At 32.3% G+C, this 23,329-nt stretch overlaps 4 protein-coding genes across 4 annotated transcripts in view; 3 read left to right on the forward strand and 1 right to left on the reverse strand.

Moving 5' to 3' along the window:
• The first annotated feature begins 52 nt into the window (after positions 1–52).
• Positions 53–17,881, forward strand: LOC108556534 (neurexin-1-like). The gene is made up of 22 exons (XM_017912727.1): positions 53–385; positions 10,012–10,263; positions 10,319–10,466; positions 10,523–10,742; positions 10,813–10,948; positions 11,005–11,295; positions 11,351–12,577; positions 12,632–12,980; positions 13,030–13,247; positions 13,303–13,476; positions 13,533–13,755; positions 13,816–14,066; positions 14,127–14,552; positions 14,605–14,808; positions 14,866–15,154; positions 15,215–15,528; positions 15,592–15,767; positions 15,825–16,097; positions 16,157–16,286; positions 16,339–16,454; positions 17,409–17,457; positions 17,516–17,881. The coding sequence occupies exons 1-22, from the start codon at positions 376–378 to the stop codon at positions 17,656–17,658; spliced, it is 5,619 nt and encodes a 1,872-aa protein (XP_017768216.1). The 5' UTR covers positions 53–375; the 3' UTR covers positions 17,659–17,881.
• Positions 17,882–17,932: 51 nt separating this feature from the next.
• LOC108556619 (uncharacterized protein C18orf8 homolog) lies at positions 17,933–20,392 on the reverse strand. Its single transcript, XM_017912842.1, has 9 exons — positions 20,224–20,392; positions 19,679–20,156; positions 19,399–19,628; positions 19,186–19,342; positions 18,942–19,111; positions 18,555–18,890; positions 18,353–18,500; positions 18,105–18,296; positions 17,933–18,047 (listed from the first exon to the last, which is right to left on the reverse strand). The coding sequence occupies exons 1-9, from the start codon at positions 20,320–20,322 to the stop codon at positions 17,995–17,997; spliced, it is 1,863 nt and encodes a 620-aa protein (XP_017768331.1). The 5' UTR covers positions 20,323–20,392; the 3' UTR covers positions 17,933–17,994.
• Positions 20,393–20,724: 332 nt separating this feature from the next.
• Positions 20,725–21,688, forward strand: LOC108556368 (glutathione S-transferase-like). Its single transcript, XM_017912486.1, has 5 exons — positions 20,725–20,791; positions 20,855–21,001; positions 21,063–21,230; positions 21,290–21,432; positions 21,486–21,688. The coding sequence occupies exons 1-5, from the start codon at positions 20,740–20,742 to the stop codon at positions 21,651–21,653; spliced, it is 678 nt and encodes a 225-aa protein (XP_017767975.1). The 5' UTR covers positions 20,725–20,739; the 3' UTR covers positions 21,654–21,688.
• Positions 21,689–21,842: 154 nt separating this feature from the next.
• The window catches only part of LOC108557461 (probable H/ACA ribonucleoprotein complex subunit 1), a 1,723-nt gene continuing 236 nt past the window's right edge, over positions 21,843–23,329 (forward strand). Inside the window, exons 1-3 of the mRNA XM_017914010.1 lie at positions 21,843–21,994; positions 22,626–22,956; positions 23,045–23,329. The exon at positions 23,045–23,329 is cut by the window's right edge and continues 236 nt beyond it. Of these exons, the coding sequence (XP_017769499.1) occupies positions 22,627–22,956; positions 23,045–23,329 (615 nt within the window). The 5' untranslated portion in view covers positions 21,843–21,994; position 22,626. The remainder of the gene's footprint in view (positions 21,995–22,625; positions 22,957–23,044) is intronic.

Below are 23,329 nucleotides of genomic sequence, written 5' to 3' on the forward strand. Positions count from 1 at the left end.
AAGCGTGGACCTTGAATCGTGATAACGAATTTGAATCTATGGATGTAATCAAGGAGTAGTAGGATTTGTGGGTAAACGGATCGCACGGATTTCTTCAGTAGCCACTGGAGAGTCGCGGCGTCGAGACACGCGCGCGAGTTTGTGCCGAAGAAATATTTTATAACACAACAGAGAGAGAGAGAAACATTAAGGATTTGTAAACGAATGAATAAAATCGCAACAACGACGCAACTATTATCTTATAATTAGATAATCAAACTACATTGTGACCAAAAAGTTTAAAGTAAATAATACACAAAAAAAAAACAACTTTTGTTTTATAGTTTATAAGTGTGGATATGTGCGAGTAATTTGTAAACTGTGTCCCGAATTACGATGGAACCCGGTAAGATTTCTTTGCACAATTCACTCTCTTCGCGTTTTCATTACCGGACTTAATGGGCCATGCGATTCCTCGAATCCAATTACTCAGGCCGAAGGAAACACATGATTTGTTCGAAAACTTTACCGCAATCATCGCATGTTTCTTCTTTTTTTTTGTTGTATATTATCTTGTTTCTCTTCGAAATCGAAATCGGAATTCGAATTGTTAAAAATGCCAATGAACTTCGGACGAGATCTCCGAATCAAAACGCCATAAACATAACCAGTTTATAAATTAGACAAAAAAAAAATGATGCACGCATCTCAATCTAAACGCGTTCTTTGTTAAAAATAATAATTAGTATTGTCAATGAATTTCTCAATTATTTATTTATTTAGTCATTTTGTAGATGGAATGTAAAATTTTTCAATTTTATTTAAAGAAATGTCAATATTATTCTCGTTTTTATAAATAATTTATTGCTAATTTTAAATCTAAATTATATATTTCATTATTTCTTCCAATTATAATTAATTATATTTAATTTGTAAACTTAATAAAAGCAGTTTCAATAAATGAAAATGAAGAAGAAAAACTTTATTTTCTTTGAATTTTAAGAAATAATTATCATACAGTAGAACCTGTTTTTGTGGGGTCCTTTTTTGTGCGGTCTTTTTATGCGGTACAAGAAGTCCTACCAATTCCAACGGCGTTGTCACCACTATAATGTTTTGTACAAGTGTGCATATGCAAAGCATATTCAAAACGATTATGTTAGTCGATTTTGAACCAATTCTTGAAAAGAAGATGCGCGTTTTGGATTGACACGAGCAGCAGTGAATTATGTATGTGCATTTTTGAAAATTTCTCCATATCAACAATGAGAAAGTAAATGTTTTTAAAATGTTTCCATGTATAATTTAATTGCTTATTTTGTTTAGATCTTTGACGTATTTTCTAAGTGCGATTTTTTTTATGCGGTCCTTATCCACCGCAGAAAAAAGTTTCTGTAATGTATTATACAAAGTTATTAAGTAAGAATTTATGAAAATTTCGAATATTTTTTTGTGCGATTTTTTTTTATACGGCACAAACAAAAACAAGTTTTACTGTAATTATATTCTTTCTCAATATAGTTTATAAACAAACAAATTTATAAGGAAACTATGATAAATTTTTACTTAATCTTAATCTTCAATGAAGCCATGATTAAAAAGATTACAAATATGTAATATATAATTTTCTAATAATTTTATTGCTAATAATATTATAAACATATTTTCTATAATAAATTTTTAATGTGATTTTTGCTTTGTCGTGGATAATAAATATAGTAAGAAAATAGTAAATATTAGTTTTCTTGTACAGTAAATTTATATCCATAAATTGATGAAAAAAAAACTATTATTTATTTAATAATTTATATTTAAGCAAAGATTTTACTATATAATTTAAAGAATAATTTGAGAACAATATTTTGTGTTAAATTACGAAAAAATATACACATTTTTGTAATGAAATAAATCATGTAATTATTTTTTTGTTCATACTATGTTACGTGTATATTCAATTAACTTAGTTCACGTGAAAATATAAGCGGAATAGTAATTATGAGTCATGAATTATTCATTGATGACCATATGTGTACCAAAAAAAAAAAGAAACATTATGTTAAATACATTGGAATATATTATGTCTTTGATAGATAGTAATATACAATTATTTACATAGTTATAAGAATTATAGTTTTTAGGTGGTTTATGTCATATTTGGTTATCGACCAATTCAAATAAAAAGTGCATGTTTTGTGTTGTTATTTTAGTCAATTATTTATCATTAAAATAAGTTATTAAAATCACCCTACCAAATTGCTTAACTTTCGTCAAGTTAACAATATTTAGTATTGAAAAGATGTAATTAATACATTTTTATTAATATTATTAAATTTTTAATTACTTTTTAATTGATATTAACAAATGTATGTTAATAAACAAACCAATCAATCAAAATATAAAATAATTTACTTTTCATAATACAGTGGAACCTCGCATAACGAGCCATTTTCTTAAGGAGCAAAATTAATTGTAAGAAAAATGACTCGCTCAACGAGAGCCATTTCGCATAACGAGTGACGATGAGAAGAGAAGTCTCGGATTGCGCGCCTGCTACATCATTTTTAAAACGTGTATACATATTATTGTGTATTTTTAAATATGTTTCACTATACGAGTAAAAATCCGGAAATTTTGAAACGGATTAAACTCTTTATAACGATTTTAAGCAAACATGAAAATCCACTATACGAAAATTTATGTACAATAAACATTTTTCTCAATATCCCATTAACGTAAATGTAATATAAAAGAAATAATTAATTGCAAAATAACGTTTTCAAAATATTTTGCACGTCAGAAAATGTAAATATATGCAAACATTCCAAGTTTTTTTTTTGTTCGAAATGCTTTACAAACTAGTGATTTAGCAATACGATTCAATCCACTAATTTGTTGTAAACTTTGTTTGGCAATTATACGAAAAAAATTAAAAAGAAACACAATCAATTCTCGCTGGAATTCCCATTGATTATTAGTGGTCAGTTCCACGTTATAATTTTTGAGTAGTTTACCGTACGTACAATGGCAAACTAGAAAGTTTATTATTGTCTCAATGTTGCCAAATTCTCTACGATGATTATAAAGACAATCACAAGGTTTTTATATTATTTATGGTTAAACACGTGCTGCATGATGCACATTAAATAATTACATAACAACAGCAGCAACAACAAAAAAAAACTTGAAATTATAAATTTTGTAATTTAATTTTGACTAAATTATATAATAAGATTAAGTATTTTTTCATAAAAACTACTAATTAATAAAAACAAAATTCAAGATTGAAAGCCTTAAATTAATGATCTATCAAATTCATGAATTAACAGTAAAATGTAATCAACTCAACTTATTAAAGATTTATACAGGAAACCATTTAAAAATGCGTAATCTAAATCTGAATCTTATCTTTTCTATACACAATTAAATAGAAATTAATGCATAAAGTTGATTAATGTAATGTTTATTTGAATGTTGCGGTATGTGTTTTATGAGCGAGACAAACACATCTCGTTTTCCACAATTTTTCAATGACCTTCGACAATGATAGTCTTCAAATTCTAATTAAAATTGCCAAATTTATCATAAAATTCGTCTGGGAAATATTTATTATATTATATAATTTATTTAATAAAATAGCTTTAGTTTTATCATTTTTACCTAAAAATTACGAGTAATATTACAACATTACAAACATTACAACATTACTCAGTGTTCACATTGATGAATAGATTGTGAATAAAATTATATGAAATAAAAAAAAATGTTATATCAAAACTAAATACTAGTGAAAACATTGAGTATGTTTTGGTAACAAAAAGTATCATATTCAGATGTTTTGGAATTTAATCTGTATATCGTGATTTAATCTTTAACTCGATGAAATCAATATTTTGATCAACAGGACGTAGTTAACTTGAGATGATCATGTGATACAATTTTTTTTATAAATATTTCATTTTTTTGCAATTTGGTCCAAAAACTTATACATTTCAATCAATTACATATTTCTAATTTCTAAGAAAAATGTATCAATTTTTATAGAAAATAATAATAGAAATAACAAGGTCTTAGCTTAAATAGCTCAAATTCCTTTCCTAATTTGAACATATAATTAGGATTAGTGTGTAATACGTATTAGCACATCTGTCTTGACGTTTGTTTAATCTCTTTTTGGGAAATATATGATTTTATTGATAATTATATGTTAATGGATAAGTTGACTTAGACCTACTTGTAATATCATGATGTAATGTATGTGTTATCAACAATTACTAGTGAGTTTAATTATGAATTTGGATGTTCACGAATGTTACATTTCCTTGAATCAAAAAATGTGTAATATCATTAAAAATAAAACGTACTTGGCATATTGAAGAATTATTTTATATGCTCATTACTAGTAAGAATTATTTTCTGGAAACAAAAGCAAAATTAGGACTGCTGTGATTCTTTGAATAATGTTAATGTTTGGATTTTCCACCTTTATACGAAAAATTCTCACAAGTATTATAATAATAATAATGAAAAAAAAAATAAGAATTAATTTAGATTTTTAACAAGACTTACAATTGATAATTTTCAAATTGTATTATTTTCTGAAAACAAATGCAAAATACAGATTGCTATGCTTTTTTGCATAATTTTCGAATAAATATTAGAATTATTTCTTAGTGAATTGTTTATTTCTTTAACAAACTTACATTTCGTTAAAAGAAATGGAATCTTATCTAAACTAATTCTGGGTAATTACAAAAATAGCAAAATTATTGAAAATTTAAAAAAATATCAATATTAGTGAAAATTGATACTTTTCATATTGTATTATTTTTTTGAAAACAAATGCAAAATACAGATTGCTGTGATTTTTTGCATAATTCTCGAATAAATATAGTTATTTCTCAATGAATAGTTTAAATCTTTAACAAACTTAAATTTCTTTAAAAAACAAATGGAATCTTATCTAAACTAATTCTGTGTAATTACAAAAATAGCAACATTAGTAAAAATTCAAAAAATATCAATTAACATTATCATTAGTGAAAATTGATCTCTTCATATTGTATTATTTTCTGAAAACAAATGTAAAATACAGCTTGCTCTGATTTTTTAATTAATATAAGAATTATTTCCCAATGAGTAGTTTAAATCTTTAACAAAGTAACATTTCTTTAAAAGATATGGAATCTTATCTAAAGTAATTCTGTGTAATTACAAAAATAGCAATGTTAGTAAATTTCAAAATGTATTCTATATATCTAAAAATGAGCGAAATTTATAGAAAATTATTTTTCTGGAAATAAAACCAAAATATTTCTGTTTTTTGTTTGCATCACTTACGAAGTTAATTTTGAAATTCATTATCATTATCAAATATCACAAATCTTGGAAACTAGTTTTCTTTACAAATAAATAAAGTTTATATTGAAAATTTTCAAAAATATTGAAATAATAAGTTTTAAAACGTTTGAAAATAATACATTTTTAACATGAAGTATTTACATCAAAATATCAATAATATTTGAATATAAAACAAAGTATACTTCGCATTTCACACAATTTATTATATAATCACATTCTGAGAATTATTGTGCGTATAATTTATGAATAAATAAATATAAACCAAATATTGGGGTTTTCTGTCTTCACATGGAAAATTCTCACAAGTATTGTAATAATTATTATATAAGTAGTTATAACACGTAAATACTTGGAAAATTGATTAAATCTACAAAAAAAAACAGTATAGAAGATAATGTATTACATATTGTTTCGTAATAGGTCGAGAAAATCATAATTTGTCGTATGCAAATCGGAAACTTTTAAATGCGTGCATTATAAGTAGTTAATACTAGTAATTTTGCAATTTAATTGAGTAGAAACACGTGCATGTGAATAAGCAGTCGGCACGCGATCTCTAGAAATATATTAACTTAATATACGTTATTTACACTGTTAATCTTAACAAAAACGAATTTAATTTCAACCACTTTTCATCTACTTAATTTAGTGCTTTCTTCAAATGAATCTTTTACAAAAAAAATCTCTTATCATAAACCATTACGAAATGCGAGAGATAAATCGAAACGCGCTGACCAAGAAACTCTTTTTTTTATTCTTCGAACTCCTCGTAATACAGATTAAACAAATTTGAGCAATTAACATCTACACTAAAAGCAAAGAAAAACAATACCAAAAAAAATTGATGCTGCAGAACGAAAACAACAGTTACTGCTCTAAACGATTTCCAATCGCGTTACGTAAGTTAACAAAAGTTTCCATTATTTCCATTATACATTAAGCGTTGATTAGAGATCTTTCTCCGATCGACTTAGTCGCACGCACACTTTTCAATAAAGAAACCGGGAGATAAAGAAGGAGAGACAGAGAAAGAAAAAAAAATCATAACATATTTTAAGTTTTATTAAACGTGCAAACAGCGATTCGCAAATTGTAAGAATTGCTTATACAAATAAACCGTATTTTTAAACGTTACGTAACGCGAGTTATTACGCGCGCGCGCGTATCTCAACATCTTTGCTTTAGTTATTGATACGTGAAGAGAAGCAAAAGAAAACAATGTAAATGAACGACAAAATGACTTTACGCAACAGTTTCGGACGAGGTAATTTCTCTTGCGTAATTACGCTCCAAATTATTTTAAATGCTACAAATTGTTTTTTTAAACGTATAATGTACGTTACAAGAAAAAAAAACGGATGTTGATGCAATTAGGAATCGTTTGCATATTGAGGAGGTGAATGGTGAAAAAGAAAATTTTAAAAAATAAACTGGTTTCAGTTCAAAGTGCAGCAGGGCTCGTCGCATCGTCAATAATTGATTTCTATGTAAATTTTATGGTGCTCCGAGTCGGCTGAGTCTGTTGCGTTGTTCCCAATGGCAATTAGCATTGGCTTGAATATCGTTTTCTATCCACCGTCTAACCAATTTATTTTTTTTATTGTTCAATATATTTAGTTACAAAACAGGCGCATCGCGTTTTACGCTGATGGGAATATTAACAGTTTACTTTGAAATATCCTTGCGAATGTAATAACATAATTTTGCTTAAACAGTACAACAACAACAACAACAACAACAATAACCAAAATACAAATAAAAAGTAAGAATTGATGGAGGTCGTTACTAAAATCTTCAGGTCAGCAAACAAAGTTAATTTTGTGTACTTGATCTAGAAAACTTAAAATTAACAAGTAAATTATTATGTAATTATTTAAGTTAAAATTTAACATTTCTAGATTCATATAATCGCATCAAATAGAATTAAATCTATGCGCGCAGTTTCTATTGAAAATTTCCAAATTTCATCAATTATTTAAATAATGGATAATTTCTATTAAACGGTTCTAAATTATTTTGAATTTTATTGATTTTATTTCTGAATTGTTTGGTCTCGTGTAAAATTAAATTATATGTGATTTAATATATCTTGAAAATTTTAATAATCACATTTTAATAATTAATTATTCAATTCTTAAATTTTATATGCGCAGTTTCCATTGAAACAAAGTTATTTAATTATTGAAATTTTAAAAACTATTGGCAATTAATTTTCCTGTTAATATAAACTTTCTCTTTTCATAATAATTTCTAAGAGAAGAAAGCAACTAAAAATAAATCATCTGGTTTATACTTTTCTATTATAATAATATATTGAAATGATCTTTCTACGTCGTTTTGCGCCGGTTCGATTTACGCCGATTCACAATAACGCCACTACGAAATAACGCTTATTAATTGCTGATTTTACACTTATATATAACTAAACAATATAGTTACCTCACTGTAAATATGGGTTCATTTTATGCCGTTTCGATTTGCAACGGCTTTTTTTAAGAATGGAACCCCGGCGTAAAACGACGTTTATTTGTATATGTTTAGGTAATAAAGTAATTCATGTAAAATAGTTAATAACAATCCTACATGTTACTTAATTTTTTGATAAAATTATTTAATACACCAATCGCGATCTGCCAACATCCTAAACTATTTGAAACAGGACTAATCGAGAAACCTAAAATCTCATAAAAATAAACCTTACAAAAAGAGACTTTATAAACTAAAAAGGGAATATACCGACCATTTATGTATAAACAAATATATTGTGTACTAATTTTCTGTTGAATCTGTGAATCCGAATTCTTATAGAAGTCGTACTACGCAAGCGGTGGCAATCGCATGCCCGACAACCGAAATACCGTCAATCAAATTCTCGACGTTTGAAATGCCGACTGTATTGAAATCCCGACAAACATAATCCCGACTATATTAAAATCCCGACTCCCGAGATTATTTCATAATGTTAAGATTTATTACGAATAATTCAACAAAATCAAATAAATTAATAATAATTGTTATTAATAATAAAAGTGTAGCACAAGGTAACTCCGGAATAATTTAAAAATGTTTGATACAGTCGGAATTTTGATATAGTCGGGATTATGTTTGTCAGGATTTTAATATGGTCGGGATTTCGATACAGTCGAGATTTTGATATAGTCGGGATTATGTTTGTCAGGATTTTAATATAGTCGGGATTTCGATACAGTCGAGATTCTGATATAGTCGGGATTTGGAACGTCGGGATTTCAATAGACGGTCTTTCGGTTGTCGGGCTTGCGATATAGACCCCTATGCAAGATATTGCTGTTCTATATTACTCAAATTATAAAATCTTATGACAGTTATATAATTATTATTTATATTTATTTTTTTAAATTTTTCATTTGAAATACTTTAGATTCATTACTTATAATTTTATTTATTTCCGCCTACAGTTGTAATTATTTCGATTGTAACGTATATTATAAGTAATTTTATACTTGTTGAATCTATTTCTAGTCTCATTCTATCAATATTTTAACATAAGAGTCGTTATTTTTGATTCCAAGTCCATTTTTCATACATCGAGATATTTAAGAATTTGTGTTTAAATTAATTTATAAAAATATTAGCAAACTTTAAACAATTTGGGTGATGTTTTTAACACTATAAACCCGTCAAATTTATGATTCTATATGATTAGGAAAAGTATTAATATAAAAAGAGGATATCTATATCTTACACATTTTTGTCCAAAAGTGGACTTATACCACTTTACAAAAACGGCTGATATATAAAACTGTGATAATTACAATTTATACATACGAATTTCATCGACTAAATGGTAAAATCCACGATTCTATTGCTATCCTATTAGTATATAAGTCAAATCTGCAGGAAATAAAGTAAACATAAACAGGATAAATACAAAAATCTAAAAATAGAAATAACAAACGATGACACTTAGTAGCATCGATTTAAATGTTAATTTTAGATTAGGAAAAGGATTAATATTAACTTAAGGATAATTCCAGGTGCGATAAACGAAATCACAAACAGTGGAGAGAGATAAAAAAGTAAAATGAACGGCATGCATATTTTTGATACGCCGCTATGTCTACGAGTCTACACATAATAGTATATAAACGCTATTACGAAACACAATAATAAAAGTATATATATATATAACCTACATACATAGCGTACGATCTTATAAATATATGTTTTTCCATTACGTCTTGCAAAATTATCGCGAGATTAAATAAAAGATTTCCGAATAATTTAGATAAGTATTTGATGTTTGAGTGTGACTAAAAAAAATAAACATGGATTTAGGTCAGTTTCGCGAAAGTATTAATTTGAAAGAAAACTACAACTACCATATAATTATATTTCAAAACCTCAATCGCTTTAATTTTTTCATTGATATTTTGGATTAAATGATTGTAAATTATTGCATTATAAAAGAAATATAAAATAACAAATATATGATTTTTTTTTAATGCTACAGTTTTCTTAATTTATTTTCTCGGTTAAATTGAACTATGTCTAAGAATTTAATATTTAGTCGGTTATTTAATGTATGTTAAAAATGAGATCTTAATTAACAAATACTCACCTGTACAGTGTAAAATTTTATGAAATGATGTATAAATTTCCAAATTGTATATGTGACATGTTTATGTTTCTTAGGTGTGATGGGTATTATCTTGATGTACCTACTGTTGGTAATGTCGAGTAGGTCATGGACAATGGAATACAATTTTTCCAACAAATGCCCAGGACCATCGGATCGAGGTCCATGCAACCTGAAAATATACAAATGGGCGTACGACGCAAAGACTGAAACCTGTTCGATGTTCGTGTGGGGTGGATGCGCCGGGAACGATAAAAACCGCTTCGACTCTGAACATCAGTGCATCAAAAGCTGCATAAAACCCACAGGTGAATAAGTTAAAACATTAAAAACATAAACGAATCGCTTCTTCTTTGCATACAGAAATCATTGCTGCAAATCCAGTTCCAATTCAACAACGAGGACCTCAATTGACCTTCCTCGAAACGGGCGATCAAAGTACATTCATGTTTGCACAATCGAACACCTTCATACAAATCGAAGGCGACATCATACAGACGTTCCAATTAAGGTGGATTTAAACTTTCACATCATTTCTGTAGTGTAATTAATCATATTTTTCTTCAGGCTGTGTCGTCAAATTTCCTTTCAGTTTCGCACAAGACTTCCGCACGGTCTTCTCGTCTATCATAACGTAAATGCTCCGACTGAAGTACCGATTCTTCCGTACGCTCTCTACATAATAGTTGAGCAGGGACGGCTGAAAGTCGTGCACGTTTATGGCTCGAATTCCACGACCCAAACAATTGGACAAGCACTGAATCGCGATGAATGGCATTCCGTGACGGTATAGTTTTGTTTCCTCATCATAGATTTTTTATTTTCATGGAAATTAAGTTAATCGTATTGGTTTTCAGGTGCGCATCGACGTGAACATGGGTCGACTCATCACGATAGTTGATGATCTAAAAGTTGAAACCAAAATAAAGGGATTGCACGGAAAACATAATTACGGAGTTACTGAGAATGTTACTTCAGGTGTATTTGTTGGTGGTAAGAACAATCAATATACGCATAAACCATTATATTGTATCGTACCATCTTTTAAGGCTTGCATCCAGAGGAAACGAACGTTTTACCAGGGGTAAAATATATAATTGAATCGTTCATTGGATGCATCAAAGACATAGTTTTGAGCTATGGAAAATCTGCTTCTGAATTGTTACCTATTACACCATTAGTGGCAACGAAGCACGAAAACGTACAAGAGGGTTGCGTGAACAAATGCAAAACAAAGGATAATTTGTGCTTCGAAGGGTCTACGTGCATCAACCATTACAGAGGGATAACGTGCGACTGCTTTGGAACACAATACGAGGGCGAATTCTGTGATATTTATTGTAAAAGCACCACGCTATTTCCACATTATAATTAATCAATGTTACTTGGTTTTAGCTACGACAGCTTTAACTCTAAGAGGCTCTTCATACGTATCGTACCGAGTGTACGATTGGAAAGATCGTGTACATTCAGCGGTCAATCGATTTTCAATGATGTTCAAGACGAGATTCGATGATTCCGTTCTTTTCTATGCGGCAGGAGGCAACGAGGATATAGATCATTATATAGCAGCATCCATCCAGAACAACTTTATTCACGTGGAGATTGACTTCGGCAATGGATCTATAGACACTGTGCTTGGTCGCACAGCAAACTTTGCTGATTGGAACCATTTAATTATCGAACATGAATATAACAAAATCCATTTGATGTTAAACGACGAAAAGGTAACACTTAACATTACCGGTAACTCCATGTTGCACATTGACCCAGAGATCTACATCGGAGGAGGTCCTGAATTGCACAAGAAAAGAGGTCTTCATTCCTCCAACAATTTCGCTGGTTGCATCAAACACGTTTTTTTCAACGACTTTTCTATCATCAACGAACTGCACAAGTTGAACCCCAAAGTACATTACATCGGCATTTTGAGGCCGGAATTCTACGAAACTGACGTCAAAGTTATCCCTTTAACATTCCCATTCGCATCTTCTTACATTTGGTGGCCTAACGATCAAAACCATCTTCTTCACATTAAGTTCGATTTCAAGAGCAGCAGCAACCTGAGCGTCTTAGCTTCAACCATCTCGATGACAACGGGGATCTATTGGGAAATCCGTTTGGTTAATGATGAAATCCGCTTCGAACTGTCGCACATCAACAACAACTCGACTTACTTAATAAGCCTCAAGCAAGCTCACGATAGGATTTGGCACAGCGTAGACTTAAAGTACGAGAGCGAAAAATTATGGATACAAGTCGACAATAAATATAGAGAGGAGACGATTAAAAACGTGTACTTCGAGATTGGGGATAAGATCATGATTGGCGGAGGTTCTAAAATTAAGACAGGTCTCGTTGGATGCATGAGGAACATCGAAGTTAACAACATTAAAGTCGAGCCCAGATCAATGCTGCAATCTGAGAGAATGTCCGGAGAAGTCACATTGGATGATTGCAGGTTCGTGGATCCTTGTAAGAGGCCCAACACATGTGAGCATGGCGGAAAATGTTCCGTGAAGGATGACAAATTACTTTGCGATTGTACCGGTACGGGTTACATTGGTAAAAACTGCCACTTCACCAAGTATCGTAAGACTTGCGAAGAATTGGCACTTCTGGGTAAATGTAGAGCAAAATAAAATGAGTACTTCACAATAAACTAGTTAATTGTAGGCCATACGAAGGACGGAGTGTACGTGATCGATATAGATGGAAATGGTAGATTCCCACCTGTTCACGTGAGCTGCATGTTCCAAACTGAACAGGCTTCAACGAAAACCGTGGTGGAGCACAACTTGTTGAGTCAAATGGATGTTAGATCTACGAAAGAGAGAGATTTCAGCTTTAACATCAAATATAGAGAATTCAGCGCTGATATGCTGCAAGAGTTGATCTCGCATTCTTTGAACTGCAGTCAACAGATCCAGTACGGTTGTTTGAACGCTCCGTTGGATTTGCACACTTCCACGTGGTTCGTGAGCTCTGCCAACAAAACCATAGATTTCATTGGAGAAGTTAAGAGGTAAAAGGTTAAATAATACAAAAAATAAATAATTTAAACACTTTTTCAGAGGAAGATGTCCTTGTTCCATTGGGAAGCAATGTGATAATGCAACGCAATGGTGCAACTGCGAAAATTCAGTAGATAACAAATATTTAACTGATGAGGGATACTTTACAAAGAGCGAACACCTTGGGATTACTGAAATGTTTTTCCTGCAACAACCAAATTTACCTAATAACGCTTTAGGAAGAATTACTTTAGGACCATTGGAATGCTTTGAAACTAGTAATTTTATTTTTTATTCCAGTTGAATTTGCTTAAATAATGAATACATTTTTAGATACTCAAAAATACGTGGTAATGTTTACGACTAGTGAATCTTATATAGAAGTCCCTGGATGGAGGAAAGGAGATTTAGCGTTATCTTTCAGGACGACTGGAAAGAAAGCCATTTTATTGTATCAACCACCAATAAGACCAAACTATCCAAGTTTCATGGTCGCTTTAACCAATGGTAAGTACTTATAAACTCAATTAAAAGGAAAATAATTGGTGATGTATTATTTGCAGATCGCCAATTGACATTCAACTTCACGTTAAATACTAGAGTATCCAAAGAATTGGTCATAACTTCAACAAAACCATTGAACGGAGGAGAATGGCACAAACTGTGGATAGATTACAACACCTATCACGTTAGGTTCATGATCAACGAAGAACGCGCTATGTACAATTTGGAACTTGAAGAGCAATTCGGACCGTTCGAAGGCTCCATGTTCATTGGAGGCGCTCCGTAAGTCTAATTACATATAACTCTAATCAATAAATAGTAAACCTTAGTTCTTTCTTTTAGAGTTTTCTTGCATCCAAAATCTTCAATATCGCAAGGTTTGATAGGATGCTTCAGAGGTTTGGTGGTTAACGACGAAGTACTAGATATATACAGTTACATGAGCGTTCATCTGAACGAAATAAAGAAAGAATGCAAACCATCTTGCGTTCCAAACCCTTGCAAGAATGGAGCCCAATGCAAAGAACTGTGGAAGACTTTCGAGTGCATTTGTCCAAACACCTGGGCCTACAAAGGGGTTTACTGCGAAACAAGTAATTATAACACTTAGAACATTTTAATGAACACAATTGAAGAACACACACTTATTTCAGATATAAATAAAAATGCGATTACTTTCACTCATCCCGAATCTTACCTGAAGAAGAATTACCTCGGCACCGATGATTTAGAAGAAAAATCTTTGCTGAGACAAATATTCGATAATAGAGTGTTGATCAATCTGCGTACTTACGATATAACATCGCTGATTATGTACGCTAATGATCATTTGAACAACTTCGTTCATTTATACTTGGAAAACGGAACAAACGTAATCTACTTGTTCAATTATGCAGACACGATCTATAACATTACAGTGGAAAATTCGGAATTAAACAGTAGCCAGTCCATACAAATTGTGATTGAGAGGAATCCGGAAAACACAACTCTGCACGTAAACGACAGAAACAATTCAATACCAATTGGTGTTTTGCTCTTAAAAGACTATCTGAACAAACCATGGAAGAACCCTGAGAAAGGTTTGTAACAGTAAAACATATTTGAAAGAAATCACATATATTTGCTTTTCAGAGGTGTTGTCTCCTCAAAGACCCCCAGCTCCACCAACGGATTACTTCGAAATAAACTTAGGTGGTTACGATGAAGAAACCTTGACGAAAGTCTCAAGTTATCCATCAGACTTACCAGGATACGTAGGTTGCATTCGCGGGTTGCAGATCGGCGAGAAATTGATCGATTTACCATCTAAGATCAAAGAGAGCGACAGGGGAATGGGTAAATACAAATGCATTAAAGAATGATTAGCAGATTGTTGATTGAAATGATGTTTAGGGGTGAAAGCGAATTGCAATTTGAAGTGCGACAATTCACCTTGCAAGAACGGTGGTATTTGCATAGAAGATTTCCGTAACCAAGAGCATACTTGTGATTGCGAACTCACCAGTTATTATGGTGAGCTCTGCTTGGATGAGAAAGGTGCAGAATTCAGCGGAGAATCAATTCTATGGCGAGAGTACGTCTTAAATGGTTCCGTGGATTACGTAAAAGCGCAGTTAGCATTTTCAACAGCAGATGTTCGCCAAAAGAATACAGCTCTGCTATTGTTAAAAACAGAAACTAGGTATTTAATTAATATAATATGTTTTCAAATAATCGCTAAAGTAAATTTTTGTTGTTAAAGTCGAAGATACTACCTGTTGTTTGCTTTGACCGCTGAAGGACATTTGGTCATTAAAGAGGATAGAGAAAACTATTTATATGGAGCCATCCTCGAAATGGACTTCATCAACGGGGCAAGGCATTCCATCTATTACAAGAGACAAGGTGATGTGTCGGAGCTTCTGGTGGATAAGGAAGCGGTGAAAATGATGAAAATGGAGATGCCTTCTTTCAGCAAAATCCCTGAAATCGAAAACAACGAATTGCAGATCGGTGGTCACAACACCAGCGATCCCAGATTTACTTCGTACAAATACTACAGCGGATGTTTATCCAGTAATTAAACAAAATCGTAACATTTTTAAACCTAGTTGTGATCCTAAAAAAAATAATTTGCAGATGTATTCGTGCAAATCAACAACAACATCATGAAACCATTGGAAGAGTACATGTTCTTTATAAAAGTAGATGAGAACGTGAGTGTTTCAAACCCTCAAGGAGTTCGCAGCACGCAATGCAATTCGTTCTTCGATGCCGACGACACGAACAGATCCACGGACATGACTTACATTCAGGTAATTTCAAAAACAATCATCAATTATTAAGAGTTTAATATATAAATGGTAATTCAGGGGCAGGACAAAACTTGGGTCAGGGAAACACCTCACAGAATTCCTTACGAATCAAGTTACAAAGTGGTCAAAGACGAGGAAGGAAGCGAAAAGATGATCATTATTATATTATCAGTGGTGTTAGCTGTAATAGTAATAGGAGCTTACTACGAAGTTTACAGAAGCCACAAGCAGTATATACGAAGGAAAGAGATGGAAACGGATGCGAGCATTTTCTGGTCGAAAGAGCAAGCCTTGAAACTGCAGCAACCGTCTATAATAATCACGGACGACGTACGTACAGCTTCCAAAATTACATAACTAAATAATAACAATGATTTGGAACGCCTCAGATTCTGGATAAACCCATAACGAATGGAAATTACAAAGGTAATTACATCACGAACGAGATTCCGATCATCACAGAGAAACCGGTATTGGATCCGAACAAGATCAATCAGGAGAAGAGGATCACTTTCAGAGGTCATTATTATTTTTATGATGAACTTTCTCCTAATAATAATAATGCGTTTAGATAGCGGAAGTGAATTGTCTTGGGATTTACCGGAGAACACGGAACTGCTGAGCGTGTGCGAGGAAGAGGAAATCGGGTCTTCGGATGAAGAAGACCAGGTGGATCGTAATAAACGCGTAAGTAAACTGCATGGTTTCGCGAGATTGAGTAGCATCAGTGAAGTGACTTTAAGCTCGAATTCGAGCCACAGCTCTTTGGACACATGATAATAATCATTACAACGCATGTTAACAATCGCTTTTATCCCAATTGTAAACATATTAATGTACTAATTCTGATCAAGTATTCTTGTAAATAACCGCCATATTTTTCGGACAATAAGACGCACCTTGTTACTTCAATTTATCAAAATTGAGGTCTTGTATATACATTAATTTCTTAATTATCTCATAAATATTAGACGCAAATTATTGTCCGAAAAATAAAGGAAATCTATTGATCAGTGGTTCTTCAATTATACTCGCACCGAACCACGGATTTTGACGAAATCTCACTTATTTTCTTATTTATAGATAAAATAACATTTATTTTCCTCACCTCTTAAGTTTTAATCAATTTTCAGTCTCACAAAAACTTTAATTAACTGCAAATGACTTATCGTTAAAAAAAAACAACAAACATTGTTGACACATCCAAAGCATGCACACGTAATATAAATATAATAACACGCTTTGGAAAAGTGTCATCTGTATGTATGAACTAACATTAATTATGATTTCTCAGCATTTGTATGTTAACCGAGTTTAACGTTGTTTAGGACTCGAACACCGCAAAGTTATAAACAATTCAGCTTTTGTTTCAATGGTAACATTTATAAGTGCACTAAGTAAAATAAATAATCACATTGTATATATGGAGGTAAGTCATTATAATTAATTTAGTATTAATTAACATTTACATTAACAATATTTAAATGGTTTTTATTGGTATTTTACACGCAATTGTTTGTTGTGTAAATTAAAATGGTTTGCAAATAACATCAACAGTTGTAACATCATCATTTTGGGATCTTTGGTATAAAACAAATTTAAGAAAAACTGTATTTAAATTCAATTATTATGTGCATTTAGGCAATCAACGGGGATTATGTTAGCGTTAGACAAGATCAACTAGCGAACGGTAATTATATTCTATTTACAATTAAAAGAATTCTTATTAATTCTTTGTTTATCAGCAGATAATGCACAAAGGTTACGATTGAGACCAGTGTTTCTGAATCCGAATCAACGGAGGTACGCGAATCCCATAAGTTACTTGGGTGGACCAATCCTATCGGATAGAGCCAGATCCAGTTTGGAGAGCGTCCTCTCCGTCGATTGAGTAAAACTTAAACGATCATCATCATCAAAGTCGTCATCCTGTTTTTTGTGATCTTAATTTTAGTATTAACAAAGTATTGTGTCATATTTTAGATCAATAGAGATGCTAGTCACAAAATAAACAATTATTTTTTTCAACAATTCAAGATGGAATTTGAACTGATTTAATCAAAACTCATCTTAAAAACTAATCATCAAGTAATTGTATTACAGTTTTTCAAACACTAACAAATACATTGAATGTTATTTAAGCAATATACAATAAATAAATTTTATACAACAATGCCTAGGTTTCTTAAAATTATAACGATGGATATATTAAAAAAACTATGTAAAATCACGATGGGAACAACTCTTTATAGTGTTTGATATACTCCGCAAGTCGTTCATCTAAAATACAATTGTTGATATTCAAAATCAAAATCAATTTACAATTGAATCTCTTACCTTTCTTGAAAGCATTTGCAAATTGCGAATTGGAATTGAAATAGTAAAACGTGCTGTGGAAGAGGGACGGATCTCCGGTGCATTTCGCGGCTTCGAGGTACTTCCGCGGACTTACTTTGTCGGTAACTAATTTCAGAGCGTACAATAGTTGGCCTTGGCTCAACAAAATCTCTTGCATTTCTTCGACTGCATCTGTAAAACAGTGTTTATTTTGAATATACGAATCCTTAAATCCTTCCTCAACTCACTTAAACGCAATAACATATCCAGAGCTAATTGCGAAGCTCCTGGATTCACATTTTCTAAAGACAATAGTAGACACGCCAGTGGTTTGGAATCGGATACGACGCCGTATTGGAGCATTTGCTGTAACGCGCTTAATTTGTTCCTACGTACCTGAAAAACGTTAACTTTAAGCTTACAATAAACTTAATTGAATCGTGATCTTACTAAGGTTGTAAGCAGCAACTCGTTCAAATTATGTTGTGCTGAAATAGAATATTCCGATAATGATGTTAAATAAGCGATTAGTACCCATTCTAATTTTGCAAATTGGTCTTGAGTGTCCAACTTTTGGGCTATACTGTTGTAAAAGTCCATTTGATCGATTAATACCGGTGGTGGCGTATTGGGTTTGAAGTTCTGAATTGGGGCACTGGCTGGAACAGCAGTTTGATTTTGGAGCTCGTTTTCGACCCAAACCCTGTACACATTGTTGATGTGATTGAAAGATTCTTGCAATTTCTTCAGCAAAGGCCTGGCGATGGTTATATTGTCATATAATAACTGGAAAGGATAAAATTACGCTTCTGCTTCAGTTGAATAATTATAAATCACCTGAAGTAGAACTGATTTACCGCCGGTTCTTTTCAAGGCCATTTGCGTGCAGATCGCTAGATCTTTGATCTGCAGACATAGATTTTGCAAGCACAGTTTTATGTGCCAAAGACAACCCAGCTTTGCGTCGATTACAATATTTGGTTGAAACACCACCCACGTTGGCGAATCTTAGCATATTATTAAGAAATGATTAATTTTGATAGAGATTTGATACATTCGATAATATTTAAAGAAAGGATACATAATTCGCATAAATGCGTCTTTGGTTCTACTAGGCCAGGCAGCGATAGTGTAGCAGGTTTCAGCGATCTCGCAGGAGCCATGGGAATATGATAAGTTACGTTACCATCGCTTTCTCCAGTTAAAGCAATATCAAAAATTTGCGAACATCTCGAAGCCTATCAATTATATTTGTTATTGAGAAGTATTGAAATAACTACGATGTAAGAGTAACCTGATGATGAATTAACACCAAATTGTCCACGACGTTAATTGCGAATCTACCAGATAAACCAAGACGAAGTACATGAGATTTAACAGGTGCCATCCCTGGTCCGTTCAACGTGTGTATATGGACTTCAGCGGTTTGCGGCCCAGTTTGATGTCTCAAGATTAAAATTGATGGTACACCATAAAGTGTAGCTAACGTGACGTCCCTCTCTAAAGCCATGCGTCCAGGTTCAGCTAAAACGCCTTGATTAGTTAAATTACTTGATTAAGTTATACACTCTTACTCTCCACTTTAGGAAGTTTGCTAATAGAGCCTTGCTTGAAGCTGATAGGAAGCAAAATTGAGCCATGGGCTGAAGAGAGCAAGGCGATTTTGTTAATGGAACACCAGATGAACCACTGGATAGGAGCTGATACTGATTTAAGATGTTTCAAAGTCCTCTTTTCTGGTAAGACCATGTACAGCTCAATCCCATGGTCAGTCATGAAAGCCACCTCATTGTTGGGCAACCAAATGAAACCAGTCATCTGAACATTTTTCTTGCACTGCTGTGTGTACTCAGTTTCAACAGCTGCACCATTGAAATTCATGAATTCCACAGAGGTCACAGTCCTCTGCACAGCCAAAATCTTTCTATCCAGTGAAAACTTTATGGATATCACTGGTCCATGATCCTCCATCCTAAAGTTTATTGGTTTGGTGTCTTCATATGGACCTTTAACCACAACACCCATAACACCACCTGACCTCACAGCAAAGACCTAGAAATTTGGAAATACATATTTTTTTGCAAAAGAAAATGAGTAATATCTATATGTATTAACTCACCTGCTTATTGGAGTCATCAAAGAATACATCAGTCACTTGATTTGCAGCCTCAAATCGAACTGGATTCTCAGATAACTCTAGATATGTATCAGAAGACATTATAGGGCAGTAACTATTTCATCTGATTTCATCCAATCTCATCACAACAATAAACAAAGTACTTTAACCTTAAAAAATACAAGCTTATTAAGTTGCATATATCATCGTGCCAATTATAATAAAATTTACCTAATTAATACAGACAAGATAACACAGTAATTATCATGTAATTACTAAATGATCCATTTGATAAAAATCTACAACTCAATCAAAGGAAGTGGATTAATTAAATTCCATTATCCAATTAATTCTATCCCCACTCCTTCTTGAATTTTAGTTTAAATATGAAATTCTTGTCCGAAAAATATTAGTCTACAATTTTAATTGCGTTTGGTAAGTTAATAATTTCAACTCTAAGATTTTAACAAAGCCAATAAAAAAAAATGTTTGAAATCTTTTACAGATTTCTAAGATTGAATGAGCTTCTGGAAACGCTTCACTAGAATTCCTTGTACTAGTACCGTCGAAGGTTTAAATTAAAGAAAATAAATTTTGATTAATTGCCAATATTATATTAGAATCACTGTTTTAGAACCAATGAATATGCCTCCTTTCTACAAGTTTACTTACTATCCTTTAAAGGGTTTGGGAGAACCTATCAGATTCCTGATGAGATACGGTGGCGTCGAGTTTGAGGATGACCGCTTTGTCATCGATGATTGGCCTAAAATTAAGCCAAGTAATATTACGTTAATTAGATTTTCAATTAGATTTATAATTGTATTTATTTATTTGTTTAGAAATGCCTTTCGGGCAAGTCCCTGTGCTCACTGTGAAGGGAAAACAATACCATCAAAGCACGGCTCTTGCTAGATTCTTCGCCAGGAAGGTACATCTTGTTGGTAACGATGAATGGGAAGATCTTGAGATCGATCAAGTCGTCGATGCGATCAACGATCTTAAATCAAGTATTTAATTAACAACTATTTAAATATTCGCTGTCTTTATATAAACTGTTAAATTTTAGAAATGATTCTGTACTTTTACGAGACAGATGCGGCGATCAAACATTCACGAAAAGGTCCATTGTACGAAGAAACTCTTCCATTTTATTTGAAGCGTTTCGACAACCTCGCTCGAGAAAACCATGGATATTTGGCTTGCAAACGAGTAACAAAAATAACATTTCCTTTAAAGCTTAACTACTAATAAATTAATTGCAGTTGACTTGGGCGGATGTCTACTTTGTTGCTATACTGGATTACTTGAACTACATGATGGATATGGACATAACTGGCAAATATCCCAATCTGGAAACGGTCAAGCGCAATGTTCTATCTGTTCCAGCTATTAAGGATTGGGTGGACATCAGACCAAAAACAAATTACTAATTTTTGAATTTGAATTCCAAGAATCTCACATGCAACCAAACATACACAATTTCATTTTCTTCAAATATTAATTGCTTTTTAAATGTTGATTTTATTGATCACTTAGCATATTAAATAATAATATTAAGAGGTAAAAAGATATTTAATTATAAGTTTGCTAATAATTTGAAAACTGTATGTTGCTTTTAATACGTTCAATAAAGTTCACAGAGGTCGCTGCTGTTCAGCGATTGCAAACACCAAAACGTGTTTACAATTGTAACCTTAGTTTAGTTTTAAATGTTCTTAAATTTCCGTCTATAATTTTTGTTCAGGTGTTTGTGCAAATTATCGAAAATAAGGTGAGCTATTATTTTATTATTAAATTGATTATTTTTCTTGATAGACTTAATTAAGGGAGAAATTTACTTATTTGGAGGTTATGATTCGTACCACGTGCGTTTAAAGCATTGTAAATGCTACATTACGAGAGACTAAAGAAGCAAGCTAGATTTGTTAGCATTATTTTATAGTATCAATTATAAAACTATAATATTTCAGGTCAATAACAATTGTTTAAAAAATAACTTTTTTTGTAAAATTCGTAACTTTTTGGTTAATATTTATCAAATGCTTTAGTTATGTATTAATGCTTAACAGAAAACCTTGAAAAGTAATTATTTGTAGCTTATTTATTGGAAATTTAATGAAATCAAATATATTTATTTCCTATTGTAGCTAGAACATCTCTTAACATTCTTCATACATTAGAGACCTTGTGTATTATTAGCTGAATACTAAATTTAAAAATACATATTTCTTTAATGAATTGTATTCTCAATACTATTCGGAAATTACTATTCCTAGTAGTATTGAGAATATAAACAAGCATGTTTTGCAATTACTTTTATAATATTAGTAATAAGAAACTTGTAATGTGTAATGAAAATCATGTCAAATTATAAAAAAATAACAATTCTTTTTCTATTTTAGAATGTCATTTAGAGGACGTGGAGGTGGCGGCGGTCGTGGAGGTGGTTTCAGAGGCGGCAGAGGAGGACGCGGTGGTGGAGGTTTCAGAAATTTTGACCAGGGACCACCAGAGACAGTCACACCTTTAGGATTTTTTGACTATCCAGTGCAGGACGATTTAGTGTGCAAGGTGGAAATTAAAGATGTGCCGTATTTCAACGCGCCAATCTACCTGGAGAACAAGGAACAAATTGGTAAAATTGACGAGATCTTCGGTAACGTTCAAGACTACTCCGTAACCGTCAGATTGAGCGAAAACATGAAGGCCGGAAGTTTTAAGAAGAACCAAAAGGTGATATATTTTATTGATATTAAATAGTTATATAGATAGTTGAATAATTTGAATATAAGTATTAACGTTATTTTTATTTTACTTTCAGTTATTTATTGATCCGGCGAAATTGTTACCTATTTCGAGGTTCTTACCACAGGCACCAGGCGCGAAGAAACGCGGCGGTGGTCGTGGAGGCGGTGGCCGCGGAGGAGGCTTCGGACGTGGAGGTGGTGGAGGACGAGGCGGCGGTTTCGGAAGAGGAGGTGGCGGAGGATTTGGACGAGGAGGCGGTGGTGGATTCGGACGTGGAGGCGGAGGCCGAGGAGGTGGCGGTGGAGGATTCGGACGAGGAGGCGGCGGTGGTGGATTCGGACGAGGAGGCGGCGGTGGT

Source organism: Nicrophorus vespilloides, unplaced genomic scaffold (genome assembly GCF_001412225.1).
Source record: "Nicrophorus vespilloides isolate i.1.1-1 unplaced genomic scaffold, Nicve_v1.0, whole genome shotgun sequence".
NCBI classification, from domain to species: Eukaryota; Metazoa; Arthropoda; class Insecta; order Coleoptera; family Silphidae; genus Nicrophorus; species Nicrophorus vespilloides.

Coding starts and splice junctions, on each gene's coding strand:
- LOC108556534 (XM_017912727.1), top strand. Junction 10,949..11,004: donor TTCAGGTGTATTTGTTGGTG/GTAAGAACAATC, acceptor CCATCTTTTAAG/GCTTGCATCCAGAGGAAACG. Junction 12,981..13,029: donor TTCATTGGAGAAGTTAAGAG/GTAAAAGGTTAA, acceptor ACACTTTTTCAG/AGGAAGATGTCCTTGTTCCA.
- LOC108556619 (XM_017912842.1), bottom strand. CDS start 20,322: ATGTCTTCTGATACATATCTAGAGTTATCTGAGAATCCAGTTCGATTT. Junction 19,629..19,678: donor CAAACTTCCTAAAGTGGAGA/GTAAGAGTGTAT, acceptor AAGGCGTTTTAG/CTGAACCTGGACGCATGGCT. Junction 18,891..18,941: donor GTAAATCAGTTCTACTTCAG/GTGATTTATAAT, acceptor TATCCTTTCCAG/TTATTATATGACAATATAAC.
- LOC108556368 (XM_017912486.1), top strand. CDS start 20,740: ATGAGCTTCTGGAAACGCTTCACTAGAATTCCTTGTACTAGTACCGTC. Junction 21,002..21,062: donor TTGGCCTAAAATTAAGCCAA/GTAATATTACGT, acceptor TTATTTGTTTAG/AAATGCCTTTCGGGCAAGTC. Junction 21,433..21,485: donor GATATTTGGCTTGCAAACGA/GTAACAAAAATA, acceptor AATTAATTGCAG/TTGACTTGGGCGGATGTCTA.